Raw genomic sequence first — 25,367 nt, forward strand, 5'->3', positions numbered from 1 at the left:
TTATTTTATAGTTTTTAGTTTGATGTGCTTGAAAAGCGTGTTTTTTAGTTTTTTTAAACTATATTTTATTATTTTATTTGATTATTCATGTATTATTATTTAGATTATTTTTATGTAATGTATGTTGCACATGTTTGTCTTTTTTTAAATTATTCAATATATTCTGTTCAAATAAAAAATAATGAAAATTTTATTAATATTTCGCTTCTTTTACCTTTCTCTCGCGGTTGCCTGGTAGAGATCACTCGACAGTGATAAGGCCGCCGATTGTACTATATTGTTGTCGTGTAACTGTTTCCTTTTGTGTTTTCCTATCTCATGTACAGTAAATAACGAGTTAAATAAATAATATATAAATAAGTTTCAAATTTAAGTAAAAATTCTAAATTACGTACTTTGCTGCACAAAGTTATAGATACTATAAATAATTATTTACAGTTCCGAAGGAGACGGTTAATCCTTCTGTTTGCGGATTTAACGGCCGCTTAACGAGTTAAGCTTTAAAGGTAGATAAGATAAGTTTTTAATCGAGTTTAATCTAAACTATTCATAAATATTTAGGCCCATTAGTATTTTTTCACAAGTTAAACGCGTTTGAGAACTTTTTAAATTATCTAGATAATCTGAACTTAATCTTCACCAAAACTTTCGCGGCGTTTCGTAGTTTGGCAAATAAAAAATGTTCAAAAATTAAAGTTATATTACGCATATACATAATTTAGTGTAAATTTTAATTATAACAGATTCATTACAAAACTTACGATTCGATTTTGGAGTGATTATTATACTATGTAGGCCATTAATTATCTGCGGATAATTATTGCTAATTTATGAAATGATAAGAGACGAATACCATTAAGTGTACTTAAAGTTATAAAATTAAAGTATATATAAAAGTTAAAAAATCGTGTGCCATTAATCTTCATTTATAGCTATTACTTTTCAAGTAAGCTTAAAAATCTCACTTATAATTTTCAAGAATCATCAATGTTCTTCAAATTAAATCAGGCTTAAGTCGAAAGTCTTGTGTCTCGTTCGTCGAAAATTCACTTCTCGTGAAGATATAATTTTAACCAGCCTTAAAACACTGAAATCTTGTAACACTTCTAAAAAGAGATTTTATTTTGCAATCACGTCGGACCATATCTGCTATTTCTGACACCTCACTTCGAACTAAGTACGTAATCGTGAAAATGTTTGGTGTACTTTAAAATCTTAGTACCCTGTTATTTATAAATATAGTAGTAGTTAAGATACATCATACAGTCAGTTACAAAATACGGACGCTTAAAGTCAGTTGTTATGAAACCATGAATTTAATGTTATTCCGTATTGCTGTACTGCAATCCTGTAAGTAAGTACTTCTGCCTCAGCAGACATATTCTGAAGCTCTGATTTATACTCAAATAGTATCGACGTTCAATCGTTTTTCGGAAATATAGCTTCGTAAGCCTATTCTTGTAAATTTAGATGTAGATGTAATGGAATCTTCATGTAAAATTTTCTGAATAGTCAACTCATGCAATCATTTGAGTATGTACATACGTAGTTTTTCTTATCACATCCATATTTTAACTTGAAGGTCTAGGTGGGATTATGCATCGTTAGAAAGAGGAATTAACTTCCAACTTCCTGATTCATTGTGCAAATACAACAACATATCACAAAATACACTTTAATAGGAATTACTTTTAATATATGATGTGATAGCGAAGCAGAAAATAATCTACATTTAGTTGCTATATTATTCTTACGTAAAATAAACAAATTATCAGCCTCACAAGAATAGTAAGCTGTAAACATTTCTATTTGCCCAACAGACCAGGAAGTATACCCACCTACAGTTGTAACCCACATCGTGGTTATATGATTTAGCATCGCTTAGAATTTGCCACAACAATGGCCCGTGGAGCAGGAAGGACCGCCCACATTGATATACGTAAATTTACTACGCAAAACACTGGAGGCCGAGCCACGATAAAAAATAAGGTTTCGCAATTAAAGATTATGATAAATCAAACTAAGGTTGATAAAGCTGTAACGTATTTACTAAGACTCTGTGATTAAAGTTTGGTAACTGATAAGGGCATCTCGGAAGTAGTTTGTAACCAGATTCTATTTGTGTTTGCTTCATAAAAAATTCAACGATATTACAAATATAGAGAATCATTTCGATTAAATAGTCATTTAAATAATAATTCGATAAAATATTAATCAAGAAACATTTGTGATTTTATGTTATGTTCTAATGTTTTCCCTCTAAAAACACTACGACAGCTATGTCAAAAATTCTTTCCTCATTAGGAAGCTTCATCTTCAAGCCGGAGCGGACTTTAATATAAGATTTTTCTTAAATGTCCGTGCGGCCAACTGTGTTGGTGGTTCGCAGTCGGGTATGCGATCACCACCTCACATGAATATTCACAGGTACTAACACTCACACAGGAATAAACTGGGGAAAGGTGAGGTGAGGAAGTAAACGGGTCTACGTCTCCACTACTCACCGTACGAAACATAGTAGCATGCGTCTATTTCACGCCGGTTTTTTGTGAGGGTGTATGTAGTACTTCGGTGCGTGCTGACCTAATTCATGCCTAAGCGTGCTCGACTCGCACATTAAAATAACACTATATTTCTATCCCTACGGCATATTTCATAAATACGCCTGTCAACAGCTTTATTCAAATCAAAGATTTCAAGTATGTTAGTTTCGAAATTCATCACGAAATAGTCGGTGTGTCAAAGAATCTTTAAAACACATCAATCATCAATGATAAGGATAATGCAGAAACTGATAAATCTAACTTTTCCACCGTACATAGGTGCGTCAGATCAAGCTCTTCACTGGATGTTTGACGCATTTCGTCTTAACATATGAATATACGATGACTTCCCACAATTTACGTGTAAAAAGAATTGCACAACCGAATAATGATAATAACACATCTACGAAATATATCTGCCCTATACTTGCTCATTCTCTATCTTAAAATTTCATGCGTCAGTATTGCAGTAAAGCGACAATACGTAATTTCTCACTGATTATTTGCAATAGAGGATTCTTTGAATGTTTTTATATGAATAATGTTTATTATTAATACATGTGTTTCTAGAAAGTTATTACCAATAATTCCTAAGTTTCCTTTTCGATTTTATATCATACGATATTTTTTTCTCTTTTAAAAAATAACCACGTGAACAAGGCATAGATATCCTACTAGTATTTCCTAATAATACTAATCCTATTCTACTAATTTTTTATTTTATTATAAATGCGAAAGTTTGTAAGGATGTGTGTAAGTTTGTTACTCTTTCACGCAAAAACTACTGAACCGATTGCAATTAAATTCGGTACGTAGGCAGCTGGACAACTGGAATAACATATAGGCAACTTTTTATCCCGATATTCCTACGGGATACGAACTTATACAGGTGAAACCGCGGGGCGCAGCTCGACTTCTATATTATTAAAAAGAAAGTTTTTCAAACGATTACCTACAACAATGAACACAAAACGACTGCGCAGGTTACATAAATTACATAGATTGGTGGAAGAGAGCTTATAACTGTATCGTGTTGCGATATAAGCGAAGCAAAATACATGTCGGACATTGATAAAATATCAATCAATTAGCTAGTACTAATTGGTTCAGTTATCTTTAAGTATTATATATCCTTTATCAGTAAGTCGTGTTAACGTGGAGTGCATACGAGGAAACACACGGGCGGAAAACTCCTCTAAACAAATTCTACGAAAATTCTTAACAGATTTTGAAAATTCTTTTACGAGTTGTAACATTATTTCTGACACGTAGGAGCCATTTTATTTATAACTCCAAACAAGAAATAAGTTCTATAATCTACGTCTTTTATGCATGAGTGATTTTTTGTTTTTATCTGTGGTAATCCTGGGCGGATCCGGGACATACGGCTTGTATTTCAAACATTTATATAATCGATTAAATAATCACCGAGCAGAGTTCTTTAATCAGTGATATTTAATACACAGTGCTGTTGCTAAGTGCAAATCACTTGACATTTAAATATACATCGGACTTTCATTAAATCGCAAATGTTCAAGTTTATTTATGACGAGGAAACTCACACTTTATCGTAAACAGGTCGATATTAAAAGAGAAATTAAATTCTTATTTATTTAAGAGAGATAAATAATAATTTCGTTAATAAGGTAATTATTAAGATAAGTCTTTAATTAGTTCTTTAAATTTAATCCTCCCAAAATTAGATATACCAACGAAGCTTTTTCTCTTTATAACTTGTTATTTGAGCAAATTATTTATCTTTGAAGTGGGTAAATAAATTAATGTATTCACACATAATTAATATATTACACAATTATTGCGTATAAAAATATTTATTAACGTGCAATCATCAAATTTATACGCAGACTAAATTTACAATCATTTATGTTAAGCGTACATTCCTACGCGGATTACATAGATATTTATAAGACGGGATTAGTTTTAGCTTTATTAAATCCGAAGATTAGGATTATACTATAAATAATAATCAACACTTTCCTATATTATGTAATCCGATTAAAACAATTGTATGAGGAAGACCATTTGTTGTAATCATTTTCACAGTTAAACAGTTAAACTGATTTTGATGAAATTTGGCAGGTACTGAGCTTTCTTAGTTCAGGAATTTTTTTTCAGTTCTATCTTTGCCAGGAGGTAATAGAAGATGAACTTTCACATAAGTAATGATTATTTATCTTTTTTGATATATTTAACTTTTTATCATGAACAATGTTAGTCTTCTTTCTGTTATTTTTTATACAATGGTGGGTAGATACTTAAAAAACAATACATATAAGAAACGAATAAGCTTTTATAGCTCAAAAATACAGATTATATGCGTGTACGTGAACCATGTAAACCGTACCGCTGAGTGATCAATAACAACACAACGGTATAATGTGTCTATGTATAACAGATTTTCAAAGAATGTTAAGATATGTGACATTCGAGAACAGAAATTTAACAAATGATTCATTATTTTAGCAAAGTTCTCTTTGTATCTGAATTTGAAAATTGTGTAAAATTAGGACTGCCTTGTTTCACCAAAATTTGTTCATCAAATTTGGGCAACCAAATTTTGGTTTAGCAAAAAAGAGTCTCCAAATTATGATATAATTCGAGTTCTACATTAAAATAGAGTATTCATAACATTAGTTATTTGTACATTCTGTTTCAATAGGTAGTCTTATAACCTTATAATAACATTCCCGTGTCACAATGTTCCTTTCCAAACTCCTCCGATACGGCTGCACACAAAACACATTTCTTACGAAATTTTCTGTGCGTATCGTGGAGGTCTGAGAATCGGCCAACATCTACTTTGCATACCCATAAATGATATGAGTAAGGCAGAACAGCGTTGGCCGGGTCAGCTAATTTTCTATATAATCACAGAGGTGCTTCAAACCAAAAAAACATGTTACACGATGACAGTGTCATTTATTTATCAAAAAAAATTTAGCATTTAAAATGTTTCTTGATAAATAAATGCTACGATATTTTCCAATGTCCAATAGTTTGGTCACAACAACAGAAATAATTTATAAAATACTACCGCATTCCAGAAGAATTAAAATTAAAATTTAACAGTAATATTTCAGGTATTTCTCAATAAGATGTTTGCCTTGACAATTCACGATTATTATATAATTAAATTGAAACAATTACCAAATGTTTTTTTTCGTTAAAATGCCGGAGAACTTAAACTTATATACGCAAGTCACGAAAATCGCACCCACTTGAAAGTTAAAACTTTTAACTAATTACATCCACGTAATAAACAAGACTACGGACTTCAAGGCACGATTTGAAAAGATTTTCAAACGAGCTAAAATATATGTTATATAGTAATTAGAGACAAAAACCCGGGGAAGTAATGAGAAATGAAAAACGCGCATTTGGGTTACTGATGAGCGAAGCATATTTATACCAACCTCTTTTAACCACTACAACCTTCTCGTTTACCAAACCCAAAACTTATGAAAGATAGCATGTTGGAATATTTTTGGAAAATAAGAATGATTCGAAAATATTTAAAAAAATAAATGTTACATTACAATAGCAGTGATAGCAGCAAATTTAAAAAATATCGTTTTTTTATTACAATAGCATTAATACAACAAACATAATTTTCGCTATGGCGGTAACTCCGTGCCTCAGAGTGCGAGGCACGCTACCTTCATCTTATTGCGAGAGCCGAGTCCGATGGAATAAGAAATTGATTTATCATAAAAACAAACTTCCGATAAATACAAGGCCGTTATCAAATCAAATTTTAAATAAAAATTATAAATCAAAAGTGAGAGAAAGAAGCTTCAGAGAGCTGCAAATAAATGCTCTGCGATGCACGGCGTTGCATCTAAGCCTGAGATCAAAGAACGATGCAATAAATTCTCCGCTCCGATTGACTTGTCCAAAAGAGCTTATTAATTGTACCGATGAAGAAATAATGCGACTTTAATTTTTAGTTTTATAGCATTGAAATGCTTTATAAATGAGACATTTTGAAAGAATAGAAAAAATTTGATCACGAGGCAGGATCCAGGATCCTGCCTGCCTTTCAAAATGTCTCAATAATGCGACTTGTCATAGTGAAACGTAACTCCGTAGAAAATATACTTCCGATAAATGCAAGGTCATTACATTAGCTTAATTATGTGAACAATCAACCACTTATCGACATATACCTCTGACATATCGGCCACTATTTTTGTATTATCGAAGGCTCTATTGGAGGCCACCGTTTCCGGTCCGGATGTATCGGTCAGTTGCTTCTAGAACTTCTTAGCTGTTTTATTAGATTAATTAACTCGATCTTTGAGAGTTTCGTTTATCGATTAAATGTGAATTTCTTTGACTCGCACTGACACAAACGGCTTAATTAATTTTCGTTTTAACTGTATGTGTTATTGGGTATATACCCTCATCACTTAATTGCGTTATTTCTATGTTCGGAGGACCATATCCTCTTCTTAAACTTTTCCGTTTCTTTCCTTTATTCCCCTCATCAACCCTTCATGCATTATCCTTTAAAGTTGATGCAGAACGCTCTTTCAATTAATGCTCATGGGTGGCGCTGGTCACTTACCATGAGGCGGCCCATCATCATATAAAAATATATACATTTATTAATTCTTGATAGAGACAAAAATTTAATTACAATCAATTTCGTATCAAGTTGGGCTTTTGCAATATTTAGTTAGTTAATTTAAAATCGACAGACAAAAGTTTTAACAATAAGTATAAAGTTAATTCTGAAGTGACTTCTTACGAGACGACGCAAAGGATGATCGAACGACCTCCAAATCATGTCATAATTAAGTATTTTTAACCTTGAAATATATTAGGATCTCTGTATTATGGTTTAATCTCAATACTTTGTTCAGTCTACCTTTTGTATATAATACATAAAGTTAAAGGGTTGTTAGCATTTTACATCATAACCTTTGCTAAAGTAGGACAATCTACATGTATGTCGCCATAAGAATTAAGAATTAAAACCGATAATATATTGTAATCTAACTCGCGAGATTGCAAAGAAACGGAAATTTGTTATTTTGAATATTTGCTTGCAGTTTATCGCATTATTTTTCGTTTAACTATATTGCGAATAAATCGCAGATATGTATAGTGCCGAGGATTTATCCCAAATGTCTGCTAGGCGCAGGCTTCAAGACGTCAGAGACTCGCGAACTGTGTACTTACTAAATAAATCGAACCTTATCTAACTCATCAATCATGTGCCCATTTCACAATTTAACGGTTTCACATCGAAAATTAAAAATCTATCGAAAAAACAGTGCGTTAAATTGTAAGCCGAATATTAATAGATAACAATTATTCGACGCATTACAATTCTATACTGCCACATAAAATGTTTGACATTTGTGTTTACATCAGTGCCTCTTTTATAATCGTACAATGTATATTATATACCCTTATAATTAATAAGGACCTAGTCAACAGACATGATTAATAGTTTGAGCCTATCGTTATTATTATTTAAGAACCACTTTTTAGGATTTTTCTCACTAGATATTTACTTGTAATGAACGAATCTTTCTCTTTATACTATCAGTTTAGACTAAAACAGTTATGAAAAATACGATGGCATTAAATGATACAGCATTGTGAGTTGAGACATTAACATTGCGAGCTGTAACAAACGCATAAAATTCATCCTCCATTCTTCTGTTACAATCAATCGTCACATAATTATATTATGTAATCATAAAAATACGTGTATAAATAATTGTCATTGTATTGTAAATTGCTAGAAACACACAGCAATTATAATACAAAATACCCTGCAATGTAGACTTTATATCGTTAGGTTTTTGCTGAGTAATTGTCCACTGCTGATTTGTTATAATAGGTCATTTGTTTTTATTTTCGCCGACAACATTAAAACGGGTATAACGGTTTTCGATTGATGTATTGTATATTTCTTGAATACGTAATTTTGTATTTCTAAACATAAGATATATATCTATTATTGAAAGTCGAAAATTATTAAAAAGTTTATACATATAGAATGGCGGATTTTTCTTACCAAATTCTGTCTTCGAAACCATTCAAGTTTGAAAACAATTATGTTTTGTTTTTTTTTATGTCGTAGTCGGCAATGGAGCTGGTGGGTCGCCTGATGGTAAGCACTACCACCGCCCATGAACATTTGGAGAGGCGTAAGGTCAATTGCAGACCTTTATCCTCTACAAATGGATTGCCGATTTTAATTGGGAAGGGAATGGGAAAGGATTGGAAAGGATATGGGCCGATATGTGAGGGTTTTTCGTTGTTTTCATTCGTCTTTTTTTTTGTAGCTTATGTTTCCTTATGAGTCATTACTCATTACAAAGCAACGTGATGATATATTTTTTAATCATATCAAAAATTATCAACACGTGGTCTGAGCGCCATTTAATAATAATTATAATAAATAATCTCAATCGGAATGATAAACATTTAATACTTAAATTGCATTGTAATATTGGATTCGCACAATTTTAATGAATTATGATAAATATGATACCTATACAGATGGTGTGTTAACGGCCATCTCTAAAAAAACAAATTTAAAATACATTTATTTTTTAGATTTCAATAGTTTAAAATATACAAAATATAAATTCGCCTCGGTATGGTGAAAGATGCAGGATTAAATCACGCCATATCATCGATTAATTATTTATCCATTGCTTATATGTATATAGTTTTCAAATAAGCTGGAATGAAAAACATTATTATAACATATTAATTTAAATTTTTTTATGTTTCTAATATGTTTGTTCGCAAGTTCATTGAATGTCGCTTATATTGACTTATATGCAATTAAGTTAATAACACATACAGATTAAGATAACTGTTTGCTTCTCACAATAACGCACGTAGCAGTTATAAAAACATATCCGCACACGCATCGCGGCGTAACTAATGAATTCATAAGAATACAATTTTATTTCTGTACGAAAGGCACAATTAAATGCCTCTGATATGTTTACTTCATGCGGGATCTTTTCAATGACTTAACTAAAAACGATCACTAGGGATATAATTATAAAATTTACTGTGGTGCTCGTGATATGAATGGGATATTGATAAATACCTTGAATGCGACGGTAAACAAGGTAAATTAAAATCCACGACTCTATAACTAGGTAATTTTTCCCCTCTTTACATAATATCGCAATATATTTTACTTCAAAAATAGCTTGTCTACACCATGAATGATTAAACAGCAAAATAGCGATGCAGCGACCGTTCCTGAAAACCTGCATACCGTTCGCTTGAATAAAACTTGGAACAAGAATCGAATAAGAACGAAACCATAAATCTATTTATAGCCAGGTTATAAATAGACCGAACTTTCACCGCTATCGACCAGCTCGTCATACGAATTTCCCGTAACATTCGGCCATTGAAAAACTATCGATATCGGCCACGTAACGTGTTGTACACTATTAATTATGAAGTTACGGTTTTTGCGGCGCTCGTACCTGCCCGCCGGCGCCGGAATGCGGCGGGGCGGGGGCTGGCTGAGGTCACTCGGTGCATTTGTTAGTGTTGCGCGGTTGACTTATCGATAACAATATATTAGATATATGATAAGGAACTAGATAATAATATTGATCTAAAATGTGTTGGTTTGTTTAAGCTTCGTGGTCTAGGTGTTTGCTAGCATGTTAGTGCGTGAGCGCCGGAAGGTTTCTAAGACGGAAGAGAAGGAGCAATCGTTGCGTTGATTTTTCTTTCGCACTCAATGGACAGAATTACAAAATAGATTCTATCTTATTCTATTATATTTATTGCTTTATTCATATTTAACAAAATAAATTAAGTAAATAAATTAATTTGCAAATCTAATTTATGAGTTAACCCGAAATACGATAAAAAGCGAGATCTTCATTTATTGTAATCCTACAATAATAGCCTAGTAGTTACGGATTAACAATGAGTAATGACAATATATATAATGACGTAAGCTTTTTCCAAGTAGATGTTTTTAAATGGATATTAGACACTTCTTTGTAACACCGTAAGAGAAATTTATGAACAATGTCATTAACTGATAAGGTTCAAATCATTAGTTAACGATTCAAATCTATTCAATGGTTCCAAGAAAAATATATGTTCTACATATTGAGGGCTAAGGCATAGAAGACATTGTAATAAAACCGTTTAAAAAAGTCTTGACTAATTCTTAGGAGTTTTCTTATATCCATAGTTCTATAAACTATGTACAGCCAACGTTATACTATTGAGTATGAAGTGGGATTGTTGTACGTTAAAATAAACATTAATTCCATCTTTACATTCATAATATAATTGAGACATAAATAGGATTAATTTTATCGACACTCCACGTTCATCGACCGACGGCCATCCCTAACGAGGTCGCAGCACAGCGGTGCGGCTCCCCCGCCCCCCGCGGCGCCCTTCCCACCACCCCGACGTATATAAGCGAGAGCGGCACGCGCGCCGCGTCTTTCAATACCGCGACGCCATATTGCCCTGTTCTCGTGCGCTTACGATACCACGCGGATCGAATTGTGAAAGTGTCGTGTACATTTCTCAGCAGTGAGAGTAAAAACGAGCGCCCATAGACTACCAAGTCTAACAAGTGGTGTGAAATTTCCTCGCATTCCTAAGACTGGGTTCAATGGAAGCCAGGTTCGTGACCTGCCGGAGTTTCCAGCAGATCAAGCCGCCCGAGAAGAGTTTAGCCCCGCCGCCTACAGTTAAAGGGCTGCTATCTCGTTTCGGAAGTCAGGCTCAAGCTTTATTCGCGCCGAAGAAGCAGAAATTCGGTTCATCGGTTGCTATACATAAGTTGCGTGAAACCAAGTGGTTCAAACATGAAGAGCAGAATATCTTGTGTGCAGTCCTCGAGTCGGGATTCGTGTTGGAAGTACGAGCCGAGGACCCCCTGCCATCCGACTCTATTTTGTCTCCGGACTACCATATGTACGCCATTGCCATGTGGAAGAAGGGTAAAGGTAAGGAGCCTTGAATTATTTTCACATAGCAATAGCATACGTGACTTTAAACTGAATGACTTTGGCATCGTACGGCGGACACGCGCTTAATGACGAAGTCCACAATATTCAAATTAAAGTTGTACGTTAATTGGATCAAGGAGCAAATTATAATATACTACGGTATCTGGTCATACCGGTCTGCGATGAGGTTTTCTTAAATACGGAAAACCGTTGTATCTTGAACCGTGCACTAGAACTTGTTTTATATTACGAACCTGTTCAGTGCACTTTATTATTATTCTTAATATCAACGTTCATTTTCAACGCGATAAGTAATTTTAGGGCTCATAGCGAAAAAAATCACTTAGTTTATAAAATTTGTCAACAGAAAAAACAAAGAACCCGGAACAGATAGAGGTGTACACAGTCCAACAAAAGGGTGTGCGCAAACGTATTGTAAAAACAACACTGAGTAACTTCTGGAAAAAAGACTCCGTGATAAGGATCAACAACGTTGATGACAAGCAGGAGACTCCAAACAGTGAAAAGGACATAAGAGCAAAGGTAACCATCGCACAGCGGCGTTTCCAATTCTATAAATCACACCGCCTCTCAATTAGCAGCCAATCGATTATGTGTCATTCAGGAAACTACTCGGACGTTGAACGCTTATTACATGTTTAGAAATCGCGCCAATCGACAACCTAATGACTACGTAGATACATTTATCTTAAATTGCGTAAGATGACGCTAATACAATCACGAGACGTACGTTACATTTGTAAACACGGAAAGTATGTGTACACAAAACGCGCTTGTGCAAAGTATCTTTAGTTTCGCGACCTCAATTTAAATGCAAATGTCCCCATTTCCCGACGCAGACGCTCAACTTATTGATTTAATTAAACGGTTTGTTAATTCTTCGAATTTAACTGAGTGCCAGTATTTAATCTTATACAGTCCCAAATTTGTTGTTGACCTTAAAAGGTTTTAGCCTCCGTAATTCTTCCGCTGTAGGATAGACGTCAGAATTGGAAACCCTCTTATTTCAGATAGCCTCAACGGGCTTTCTTTTCGGAAAACAGTGGACAAGCTACTAAGGAGCTTCTACTGATTGCAGCTTGACATGGCAACCAAGTCCAGGTTCGAGAGAAATTGGCATAACACGCTACACTTCGTCCATTGGTGCCGGTACGGTGAGACGCCGCAAGAAGCTCGAATGCGACAGGTAAATAAAAATTTAAAAACGCTCCCTCTGAATTTTCACGCGGAAATAATTCTAGAATTATCGACGGTTGCAATTGTCGTGCCTAGCGGCGATTTATTTCTATCAATTATTATAGAATCGTTTGAGAAAAATCTTTTCTTTTGTTTCTGTTATGTTCTAGAATGTATCTTTTGCTATTTTATGTTTATGCATGAATATCATTCATAAAAGCTGTCCTTACAACATAAAAAATAACAATAATATTTACGTGGAGATACGTGTTTTATTCACAGACACAACGGGTTATTTACTTCGTTTAAACTGCTCGCATTTAAGAATTGTCATTTTCTCTATCAGTTTTTGTATGGACACAAAGAACGTGTTCGATGCGTATCAGTAATCTATTGCTATTTTCAATTTGTAAAGACAGTTAGCATAAAATCTCACCACACCACTGTACAACCATTTCTATGTTCGACGTCATCATTATTTGCTTACTGATCTCATGATGTGGACTTCTGCTTTTCATCGGATACATTGAAGACTGGAGAGACATTCTGGCGAATACATGTGCATGGGGTAACCGGGTACAAATGAACGATATCGCACAACGCAGTGATTTTGTTACAGATCAGCTTAACGACGTCGAAAACACCCATGATTATCATCTTTTGATGGTAATTTGAGGCGCTTTGGACAGACAGCTGGCACCATGTAATATCGGTGAGGGTCTTTCTTTTCCAAACAAACACGACATTGTACCGGAATTCAATGTGCCCATGTGTGTTAACTTGTGTTCTTACTATCCTGTTTTGTGTTGCGATTTTCTCTTTTATTTTGGTCATTTTTTTCCCCTGATATCACTTTAACTCTTCGTCAAATAATCGAACACGGTGCCAGAAAGGATTCATGAAAGTTAAAACGTCTCAAACATATTGTTACTCGCGTCAAAAATGAGAAGTGACTCGGCATATTTAAACAGCTTAACTATAAAAACATCTATAGGATATCCCCAAATCTTGAAACCTGTCAAAAAGATATATCTCTACAGATACTTATTTCTTATCGGCGGCTTGAGATCACCGCTCCTTTTACCTATTTCAAAAACAATTACGTTAGCATTGTCTATGTTCAATGTAAAGAGCTATTCTAATTATTTTGTACTTTATCGTCGTGTTAAACGTTGAAACCTTAAGAAATTACCAATTATATCGAAATGAATTTATCGTAAGTAATAGATAAGCGAGTTATTCGTTTATTTTATGTTTTGAATTTTAATTGGGAAGGTTATTTGCATTCAATTGTAATTCGATAAGAAATTCTCAACCAAACCGCAATGAATAGTTAATTTGCCATTCTAAATTGATTGATCAATACTCAAATTTAACATCGCGAATCGGCAGACAGTACCTTGATTTAGCAAATACGTAAAAAACATTCTATAGACTCATCTAAAATTGTGATAAATGATGTAATATGACTAATACCATATTTAATTAAATGCTCCAGTGTTCCAGTTTATATTTCAACCATGTGGTGTGCCACTAAGTGCTTAAACGCGTTGAAATTAAAATGTACTTGTCAGCCGGTACAAACCAGGTAATACCGAATTTGCAATGCGACCTAAACCGATTGTATCCTATCTAACTGGGCCCGCTATAAATAGAATGAGTTTTAATCGAGATACACTTTCAAAGCACGACTATGTAAGTTTACAATGGAGTTGTTTCTAAATGGTCTGATATGCACTATTACTATATACATTAAATATATATATGTATATATATATATTTTTTTTTTTTTTTTTCGTATAGAATGAGGTTAATATTCTTTAAATTAATGGCGTTATATTATGAAATTATAAATACCGATATATTTCTTGATTTTCAGTGAGAAATACGCTAAAGTACTGTCACTTATTTCTAATTATGAAAAGGAAATAAAACGAAAGATTTTACGCGGGTTCGTCGGCTTATTTCCAATAACATTTTCGATATTTTCTTGCACAATTATTAAAGAAATTGAAATAGATAAGTAAAGTAAAATGTACAACAATATCATCAATAGATAACAGAGGAGTAATTTCAATAATTATCGATACGTGTAAACACAGGCGCACTTTATAACAATTACGAAAAATTCCTCGCTTATCGTGCGACAATGCGAATGAAATTAAAAATTTTATTTTCCATTTATCACCTCAGTTAAAACTTTCTTTATTCGATTGATTGATTTAATCGGACGTCAGAAAAAAAAATCCACGATTAGTTTCAAAAAGCCTTAAGTTCACAGGAATTAGATTTGCGTTACTATTTTCTATCAATTGAATAATAATATAAATTTATGATCCAATACAATGTTGGATATAGGCATTTCTTTTAAATATGAAACAACAACATAAGCACATATCTATGATATTATATCATAAAATATAGTGGACTTACCTATTTTTTGCTTACTGTACAATGGATATAAACAAAAACTGTTAAAGTATAAACAAACCTTTTAATTTGTAAAGAACACATGCTCAAACAATGAGATCATCGTACAATCTCGCAAGTTGTAAGCGCGATAAATTAAATACAGTGGCAGTTAGGTACTAATAAATAATAAATAATAATTAATGAGTAAAAATATATTTTTTTTCATTTAATTTTCAACGTGTACTAAAAAAATATAGTTTTCAAATTAGATTTTTGAAATCATTCTAGGTTTAAAAACACGTTGGCATTTGTACCAACATCGTTTATTGTGAAATACGAACAATAAAAATTATATTAAATATCATTGGTATAGAAGTCGGGTGTACTTTCGAAAAATATGGCAACACTGAATTGTAAATTTTATTAACATAACACGTGACACCGACCCGTATGTCAATTAATAATCTAGGTTAATTGGATACAATGTTCAATCAAAACTGCTGTCGTTCTTATTTAATATCATTTAAATTGTCGTAAAACAACGCTTCGGGGCCTAATCTACTATAAATTTTATTGGTAACCACTTAAACGATCACATTATCCGTTTTTAAATCGCGCAACTTACATAAAATTAACATGTTAATTGAGCGATAGAAATCAACCATATCGAAAAAAAAATCGTATTATGAAATGAAATAAAAGAAAAAGTTAAACTAACATTTTAACACATAGCATTGCAATCCGTTGTAAAGCAATTTCATTTTTGTTTAGAATAGTTTTTTTTTTATCGCATGACAACATTAAATATTATAATATGACGTTGTTTGTTACAGATAAGCGAGTCTTTGAAGTGGGGCAACATCGGCATGAACATGGGTGTGATGCTAGTCAGTCAGAACAACGCACGCCCAAAGGCTAAATCAGTTTGATTATCAGAAGCCGGCGCTGCCGGCACATGCTACACTTGCTTCTGGCAACCCTCAGCCGGAGAAATTGATTTTGTTTAATCTATTGAAAAAAAAAAGTACAACTATTCGATATTCAAACGAAGGTCATATGACATCGTGACTGGGTTTAAAGTTTGTTCTAAATGCAAATTGTAAAATCGTAGATATTTACTATTTAGAGCTTTAGATACCGGCTGGAGGGTTGCAATAAAAGTACAATTTTCAGTGGAATCTCATGCATTATGTTGAATGAGGTCCGAAATGATTTTAACGTATAAGAGTTATTTCTATATTGGAACGAATTTGTGTCTCTAACGAGACATAACTTTCGGTTCTTTCACAGATATCATTTTCCAATGAAAAATATTTTTTATTTTTTCTTAAATTGCTCAACTATTATAAATTCCTATTAATGTGAGGGCAGTTAAATCTCACTAAAAATTGATAGCGAAAACATTCCTGAAATAAGTCGTACCCCACGGCGTATATTGTAGGTAGCGATAGAATTTTCAATAAATAATGATAATTCAACTTACTGTAAGTGATAAACGTTCAAATCATAATTAATTGTTGTTGCGATTATAACAAAATTATATGATGTTAAAGACTGTGCATTATCTGTGAAAATTTTTAAATGTATATCCGAACGAGAAAACATGGCGGCTTATTCCATTTTTGAATTCCGTAATTATGGATTGGATTGCAACTTGCAAATTGAACGAAAGGTTTGATTAATATTAAAATAGAGGTTAGATACTTAAACGAATGAAGAGTTAACATAATATTCCATGCAATTTAAAGTACATTAAAAGTAAATTGAAAATAATAGAAGTAAAAGTCGCTTAGTTTTTAGTGTTCGGTTGTTACAAAAGAGTATTGTTAAGTATTCTAGTATTTATAATGTTTACGACCTAATGATGATGAGCGAGAGTTCGACTGTTTTTTGTGAGTATGTATTTTACTCGTATGTTTAATGTGCTATTTATATTGTTCAGCATTTTTATAAATAAATAGATTTCAAAACATTTCGTATTTTATTAATCGATTGTCCTGATTGTCCTGACCAGGTAGTTTACAGAGCTTTGCGGGGGTTACAAAGTATGTTATTACAAGTATTAGCTATCTATGTACAAAATTTAATAGTTCAATGTAGTGGTTTTTGTTTATTTGTGTTAAAACATTCTTACACAAAAGAAGTGAGAAATGAGACATAACTTTGGTATTTTATCGTATATAATGAAGATCCAGACTTTCATAATGTTATTATCAATAACTCCATACAGCAGGACAATTAACATTAAATATCATTAACTCAGATTTTAATTTGTTTTATAACATTCAGAAAAAAGACACAATATTTTTGCTATTCAAAATCTGTACGAGAACCGATATAATAAATTTTGTATGGTAAAATTCATATCCTGTTGGCCTTTATCAAACTTTATTATGTTGTCGAGCTGATAGGGAATTTAGGTCTCTAGAAAATTTATTAATTTAATCTATCAATGCCATCTAGCGTTAACGGCATAACAACTCATAGTGTTTACGAGCGTGCAGGATAATTGTTTTACGATTGAAATGGTAGATGGCGCTTTTATCAATAAAACGGATTTTATTGTCATCTCTCATTATAAATTCGCTTTCAATCCGATCGTCCGATTTATCTATAAAAATATGTAATACACAAATGCAACTTTCTAAGCATAAAATAAACCTTGATACAAATAATACTTCTTTTTCTTTCTACCACCACTGACCTCCCTCAGTAAAAAGACTGAATAGACTGAGAAGTATCTCACGAGCGTCGTCCGTGACCACCGCGCTGTAATTCCCTAAGTAGGACTTTATACATGCAAAAAAATCTTCATCTACCGCCCAAAAAACAAAAAAAATATTTCCAACCCCCACTCACCTCCCTCAGCAGCCCAAAGAGCATGTCAGTGGACAGCGACCTCTCGTGGGCCTCGTCCATGATGACCGCGCTGTAGTTGTCCAGGTCCGGCTCGCGAAGGCCCTCGCGCAGCAGGATCCCGTCCGTCATGTACTTGATCACCGTCGATGGTGATGTGCAGTCTTCGAAGCGGATCGCGTAGCCGACCTCCTCGCCTGATCGTTACGGATGAGATGTTGAAAAAAAAAGCGTGCGAGTTCGATACAGTTATTTTTAACAAAATCAGAACCGCCTTGAAACTGTTAGAACTAGAACAAATTCAAATTGCACTAGCTTTCAAAGAAAAACAAAGAGCCATAAAAATTGGTACACCCAGTAAAAATTAGGTAACACACAAAAATCAGATTGATAACTTACTCCTTTTTGAAATCGGTTGAAAAAGACTATTTAAAAACAGAAAACTATATTCAGAAATATAGATCTTTAAAACACGTGCGCACGCGCATGTATTCTGACACAAACACATACACCCTATAATATTACACACACACACACAATTTTCCAATCCTTCTTGCTTAAGAACGTATTGTTCGATGCCTATTTTTTAAGTACATACATACACACAAACAATTTTACAATGAGATGTCAGCACACACAGACAAATAAAACAACTATAAATAACAAATTCTCCATTCTTACCCAATCTCACCCCCATTTCGTCAGCGACCCGCTTGGCCACAGACATGGCGGCCACCCTCCTGGGCTGCGTACAACCGATCATGCCCGCCTTGCTGAAACCTTCCTCGTGTAGGTATTGAGTCAGCTGGGTAGTTTTACCGCTTCCGGTTTCACCTGTATTACAAACAAATTACTACCTCTGTTTTCATAAGTTGCAAAAACAAAAATTTGAAGTCAAACAATGTGAAGGCAAACGAGGTGGCCACTCCAGATCCTTGATTTTAAATTGTTTTATCTTCAGCCAATCGTAACATATTCCCACTGCTGGGAGACAGGCCTGCTATGACGGTTCAGACCATCACACTGGCAAAGAGCGGGTTGGCAGATGTCACAATGACGTTTTTCGGACATGCTGGTTTCGTCGCAATATGTCCCTCTACGGTTTCGAGTACTGGTGTAAATAATGGGTAAAATAATTTAAAAATATCAATACTATTACGTGTACGCTCTATTTCGAACCCCCGACTTTTCGGTTGAAGTCTAAGATCCTAACCACTGTGCAACCCTGATGTATTGTGTACTCCATAGCAATCTAATCCTGCCCAATAATGTTTCAAAGACAACTTTTATAAATATTGTACTCACCAACGATAATAATCACACTATTCTCTCTTATAACTTGCATTAATTCCTCTCTCACAGCAAACACGGGCAGGAATCGTCTTTGTTCCGTTATCGTTTTTTTCTTTACAAAATCTGACTTTGACTCGGGTTCTTTACCATCTAAGAAAAAGTAAATTTATTATTAGGCATAGTACCATTCAACATTTTTAGGTTCAACTTTGGATTCGAAAATTTTAAATGCTTTTAATACGTAGATATTCGCTATGTAACATGACATATTATGATTAAGAACCATCACAACCAATATGAAACATTATTTCAATGATATCAAATAATCTATTTTCTTACCTTTGTCCAAGTGCTCTGCATACTTGTATGCAGCTTTGGTAGGCCCATCTTCAATTTCTTCTTGTTCCTTCTGTATCCCCATGATGTTACCTGAAATTAGTACAGAAACATAAATAACCTTTTCTATAACTAACGCTTCTTTGATTTATTTACTTTTGTTGATTAACGTTTTTTTTTTCAAGAAATAATAATCCACATTATGCTTGAAAATTTATTAGGTTTATCTATTAAGAAATCTTGTTACTAAATAGCTTATTTCATGACATTTTCTATTGAAATTCTTATCATTTGGCCTTTTGCACAATAACTCCACGAGTTTTCGAGCGATTGATGCGATTTTTTTTATAATCCATAGGAAATTGTTGTCATTCGGTCCCATTATAGTGTTCAAAGATCATTTTGTAGACATTTTTTATAAACAAAAAAATATTCACCAATTTTCGTTCCCTCCAACTTCCAATGTTTCTTCTGCGCTTTCCTCCTTTCCTTCTGCTCTCTAAAAGCCTTAACCAATGCGGAACCTTTCCTTGCATTTATCGCCATGTCTGATGTTGGATCTTTTACCTAATAAATATTTTAATAAAAAAAAATCTGTAAATCTCATTTTTAATATCTATACACATACCAAATTATCATAAGTGATACCTTCATTTATTTTCATGAATTATCATCAGATATAACTCTAAAAAGTTACACACAGAATGGCAGAATGAAGGTTGAAATGTTGTCTCTTTAAAAGACAAAAACATTTGTTTATAAAATAATGAATAAGGCACACGGGAATAAAAACAAGCCAAAACCTACTGAGGGGATCCAGAAATAGTAACAACATTAATTGGCCTATATATCTATATGTTTTAGAAAATCTGCAATACGCAGGCCAAAACTTACCGGTATAACAGGTTCTGGTTGTTTAGTAAACACTATTCTTCCATCCAAAAACGGTGGCACAATATTGTGTACCAAAAGATGAACTCGATCAACACTTTCCTGTAAATAATAAAATTGCAATCGTATTATTCTGTTTTGCTCTCATGGTTGTCTTTGTTTTCAACCATTTTAGTTACTACTATTTAATACAAAAACATTTCATGCCAATAACTTCTTGGCATGAACCATTTGAACTGTATATTGTTACCTTACTCATATCAAGTGTTATTTATTTATTGTTTGTTTGTTTGTTGGTTTATTTGGATTGACGGAAATTTAAATAAATGTTATTGCAATAAACGGAATGTACAACACTGCTAGATAGCATTCTGTTTCGCTCATACAGCATACTGTTCTTGTCACATGTACTATGCTTCACATTTAGAACCATTAAAGTTTGTTTGTTAAAAGTGTTTTTGTTTTCTCTTTCACACAGCATACTGTCCTTATCACTCGAATGATTTATATTACAATAGTGTAAAAATTGACCACATCTGAATGTCTTCAATCAAGTCATAATTGATGAGATTTTACAACTGTTTCGCCCCAACACTCTAATATGACTACACTCATTATTATGTGATGTATAAAAATACTGAAAATCATTATTAATGCACTACAACACCGACCGTCTCCTTGGTACAGTGGTTAACGCGTGAGCTTAGAACCGAGGAGTCCTGGGTTCGATTCCCAGTGGAGAAGCACAAAAAAATTGTCTCGGTCTGGCAGGACACAGAAAACTTATCACCTACTTGTCTATAAAGAAAATCGATCAGTGAAACAAATATATATCATCTGCCCCTTACCCCAGGAGGGGGCACGGGACTTTACACAGCACTAGGGAGCAGTCTGTTTCACTCACAGAGCATACTGTCCCTGTCACTCTAATAACTTCTTTAATGACTATAATAGCTCACCTCATCTAAATCGTTATTAACATTGATGGAATGCACAACGCCACTAGTGAGCATTCTGTTCCGCTCCCACAGCTCGTTGTCCTTGTCTATCTGCTGTCTCGCAGCTGACACTTTGCGGTTCCTTCTTTTCTCTATTTGTTCTTCTTTCTTTGCGATGTATTCTGCTGATGTTCCTGCGAACGGGTCGGATTCATCTGCTTCTCCTGAAAGAAAAATATGATTATGATAATAGAATTATTTTATCACATATTATAATAAAGAGAAAAGGATGAACGAACGAAAAAATATGGCTGAAATTTGTTCCACAGGTTTTTGACATGAAATAATATAGGTTTATTCTTATGGTGGTCAAAAATGACTGCTGTAACTCCAGGGAATAATAATAATCATTAAATTTTATTTATAACTCTCCGCCCGCAGCTTTGCCCGCGTAGTCACAGCAAAAGACAGACATATATAGCTCAACAATCAACATCCAACCAACCAACAACAGACATATTTCATCATCAGTTTAGGCGTGAAGAAAACAAATAGATAGAGATACTCATTTGTATCGCAATTATAATATTCGTTACTTCACTTTACCCATAACTATGATCATAATAAATTGTTCCTCTTAAGGATATTAAGTTCTATAAGAGTTTATGAAATCTAGTTATCACCTTCACCCATATTGTACCAGGCTCTGTCTAACTTCTTCTCAGCCTCTTGCCACTCCGGATCGTCGACATCCAAACCGCGGCGAGAACTCACCCATCTAAAAAAAATTGTATTTAAATTATGTATTAAATCACTATTTAAACATTTAACATCTATTATTTTATTTGGTTGTAGCTGTTTGCTTCGCCCGTGGTACATATATAGCCATCATATATTACTCAGTGAAGTTTGAATGGTGAAAGAATTTTGAAATTGCTCCAGTAATTTTAATTTTTAGTTTTATAGCATTGAAATGCTTGATTGAGGATCACGGGTGGCCGAGAGGCTAGGCGTTGCTACGGTTAGGCAAGAAACGCAGGTTCGAATCCTGCCTCATGATCAAATTTTTTCTATTCTTTCAAAATTTCTCATTTTCTCATTGCTCCAGTAAGTTATGGGTGAAAAAACTTTACAAACATACAAAAGTACAAAAGTTTCCATATTATAATATTGCTTTAGATGAAAATAAATTTTGCTCGAAGTTTAGAACTTAACGCTTAACAAACAATTGCTTAGACATTTTTTTTAATTCGTAAATTTAACTGGTAACAAGCAATTTGTTTGAATCATACTTATGTGGAGTCGCCCGTGGAGTATCTTCGTACAATCTCCCCCTTGAATCCCTCAATGGTTTCCTGTCACTGCGAGTAGACCTGTCAGGTGTATCCCTTGGCAATGGAGTTGGAAAGTCCCAACTGGACTTGCGAACTGCCTCTTCGTCATCATCATCCCAGGCCGTTTTGTCTGTCGGTTTTAGAGCTTTTATGCTGAAAGAAACCATAAAGTTTGTTATATAAACCAGATTGTATATAATATAAACATAATTATATAATAATATAAACAAAAATGTAGTTAGTTAATGTTTACTTTACGTTAATTTTTTTTAATATAATATAAATAAGTTTCTTTGTATATATAGCCTATAAAAAATTTAGACGTTTAACTTAGTTACTACAATGTTTCTTTCTGTTTCACTCAAATCAAGAATAAAGTTTGTTTGTTTATTTTAATAACATTCAGAAAATTGGATGGGATGGATCTAACACAAAATCCATTATAACCGATTCAATTGAAACAACTCAACCAAGCTGTTATATTTAATATATTATGAATAATATTTATTTTATATGAAGTGTTAAAATAAGAAGGCAGATTGGAATAACCATATGCGTAGAACCTACTATATGTGTACTGTTAAAAATTATTCTTACCTCGGTGTTCTCGGTTCGTCCTTAAACCTTGGTTCATAGTAACTTCTCCTTGAACTATCTCTATCCGAGTCCCTATTTCGCCTGTCCCTCCTATCTGACCCCCTATTTCTGTCTCTATCCCTCCCGTTTCTATCCTTATCCTTCTTTTCATCATATCTCCTGTCTCTGTCTCGCCTGTCGCGACTGTGTCGCCGGTAATAGCGATCGTCGTCGTCTTTCGAGTGTGATTTTTTCTCGTCTTGCGTTGAATAGTGTACACCTTTTTCTCTTGTTTCTTTTTCTTTCCTTAAAAATAAGTGCAAGAAAAATATTATAGCATACAATTTATATGTAACATACAATGTACAAATAAATAAATAAATGACCAACATTTTTAATTCTGCTATTCTGTGACACAATGAATGATTTTAATATTTAAAACATATATATCACTAAACATAATTATCCCAGTTTTCAATCTCCAATTGTGATTGTGTAATTTTGTGTTTGAATAAACTTTTTATCTATCTATCTTTATTGTAGCAAAATTCATACTCAGCAAAAATTAAGTCACAGTCATAAATAGTATGATGTACATGATGTCTTGATGAGGCTATACTGAATATTAGCAATGAAAATATGCTATGACTTAAGCTTCATATGAAAATTTAGTTAAATGGCAGATCTGTCAATACATTCTTACATAAACCAATTGAGATTGAACTGAAATACTTTTAATTAGAAGACTTGGAGCCGAGGATTGAGGGGCGCTATGATATTGGGATCTATTTGTTTTTGTGCTACCATACTCTCTCTCTTTTTTTTTTTTTAATTTTGTATGCATATTGGGCAGGTCTGAGAATAGGCCAGCACTTATTTTTTATACCCCAAATGATAAGAGTAAGTCAGAAAAGCATTTGCTGGGTCTGGTAGTAATAACATAATACACATCAATATGTAAGTAAAGTTAAAACAAGTTGATTCATAATGAACCAACACAAAATTTATTAAAATCCTCCTATTACTTTAAGTTAGTGAGATTGTACGGTAAATTCTAGAATGCCTGATATTAAAGAGGTTATATTTTTGTTTTGTAAAGTTGTAAACAATAACTTACTTCTGCAATCGTTCCAACATCCTTTTTCGAGCTTCCTCCGATAGACCTCCCGTGTATGTTGGTGTTTCCTCATTATGCTTCCTATATTTCCTTTCTTTTAAACCTCCCGATTCACTTTTATCTCGACCATCGGCTTCGTTCTCTTCCGTTTGAAAGGATATCAGTCGATTCTGTTTCCGCTTGGCAGCGGCTAATTTGTCTAAACCAAGTAAGGAGGGTTTAGCAAACTGAAACTCTTCAGGCTTCTTTTTGATAATTAGACCTCCAGGTGCATCTCCTGAAGTACCCTCCAAACGATGTAAATCTTCGTCGTCTTCCATGATTATAATTTTAGTTTTTGCTTACAGGAATTACTGATTACGTATAAAAATAATCTAATTTATTAATGTGTTAGAAATATTTATTTCTTAATATGACAAGTTCAAACAAGTTAAGCACCAAAACATTGTTTTCATGTGATGGTAGTTGATACTGACGTCTGTCAAACTCAAATGTGACAAGATGACAAGCACAGAGTGCTTTTGTATATATATGACAAGACAATGTCAAGGTAAAAAGGGGTCGTCGTGCATAAGGAAAGCACCAAGAAATAAGTCCTGTAGACGGCGGTGTTAGATGGCTATTGGAAAAAAATATAATGTTGCCAGATTCCCCCAGAGATAAGGTAAATAGATGCGACAATGTGACAAGGATTATGAACTTCTTTTTTAAGTTTTAAGTTTTTCTGATGAAAAACTTAGAAATCAGCTATTTCCACTTCATACACCATTATTATCTACTTGATTATGGGTACTAAGCAACGCATAATAAAAATAACGAAATGCGCATTTATCTTAATATATCGATATAATGTTTTTTAATCTAACATAGTCTGT

At 33.5% G+C, this 25,367-nt stretch overlaps 2 protein-coding genes across 3 annotated transcripts in view; one reads left to right on the plus strand and one right to left on the minus strand.

Annotated features, from left to right (window-relative positions):
* Positions 1 to 24,964, minus strand: part of LOC119840669 (pre-mRNA-splicing factor ATP-dependent RNA helicase PRP16) — a 77,643-nt gene extending 52,679 nt beyond the window's left edge. Inside the window, exons 1-11 of the mRNA XM_038367366.1 lie at positions 24,493 to 24,964; positions 23,397 to 23,681; positions 22,758 to 22,952; positions 22,149 to 22,243; positions 21,487 to 21,689; positions 20,531 to 20,629; positions 20,074 to 20,203; positions 19,640 to 19,729; positions 19,313 to 19,450; positions 18,689 to 18,841; positions 18,011 to 18,204 (exon numbers count right to left, since the gene is read on the minus strand). Coding sequence (XP_038223294.1) covers positions 18,011 to 18,204; positions 18,689 to 18,841; positions 19,313 to 19,450; positions 19,640 to 19,729; positions 20,074 to 20,203; positions 20,531 to 20,629; positions 21,487 to 21,689; positions 22,149 to 22,243; positions 22,758 to 22,952; positions 23,397 to 23,681; positions 24,493 to 24,812 — 1,902 coding nt within the window. The 5' untranslated portion in view covers positions 24,813 to 24,964. The remainder of the gene's footprint in view (positions 1 to 18,010; positions 18,205 to 18,688; positions 18,842 to 19,312; positions 19,451 to 19,639; positions 19,730 to 20,073; positions 20,204 to 20,530; positions 20,630 to 21,486; positions 21,690 to 22,148; positions 22,244 to 22,757; positions 22,953 to 23,396; positions 23,682 to 24,492) is intronic.
* Positions 11,015 to 17,123, plus strand: LOC119840671. 2 transcript variants are annotated; one of them, XM_038367370.1, is made up of 5 exons: positions 11,015 to 11,539; positions 11,910 to 12,085; positions 12,642 to 12,749; positions 13,359 to 13,451; positions 15,985 to 17,123. In XM_038367370.1, the coding sequence occupies exons 1-4, from the start codon at positions 11,203 to 11,205 to the stop codon at positions 13,401 to 13,403; spliced, it is 666 nt and encodes a 221-aa protein (XP_038223298.1). In that variant the 5' UTR covers positions 11,015 to 11,202; the 3' UTR covers positions 13,404 to 13,451; positions 15,985 to 17,123. The 2 variants fall into 2 exon arrangements, with proteins under 2 accessions (XP_038223298.1, XP_038223297.1); XM_038367369.1 differs by lacking the exon at positions 13,359 to 13,451.
* Positions 24,965 to 25,367: the final 403 nt, after the last annotated feature.

The sequence above is a fragment of the Zerene cesonia genome, chromosome 7 (genome assembly GCF_012273895.1).
Source record: "Zerene cesonia ecotype Mississippi chromosome 7, Zerene_cesonia_1.1, whole genome shotgun sequence".
NCBI classification, from domain to species: domain Eukaryota; kingdom Metazoa; phylum Arthropoda; class Insecta; order Lepidoptera; family Pieridae; genus Zerene; species Zerene cesonia.

Bases quoted from the DNA above. Each gene is read 5' to 3' on its own strand.
- LOC119840671 (XM_038367369.1), top strand. From the start codon at position 11,203: ATGGAAGCCAGGTTCGTGACCTGCCGGAGTTTCCAGCAGATCAAGCCG. The intron at 12,086-12,641 runs GTAACCATCGCA...TACTGATTGCAG, and splicing joins AAAAGGACATAAGAGCAAAG to CTTGACATGGCAACCAAGTC. The intron at 12,750-15,984 runs GTAAATAAAAAT...TGTTTGTTACAG, and splicing joins AAGAAGCTCGAATGCGACAG to ATAAGCGAGTCTTTGAAGTG.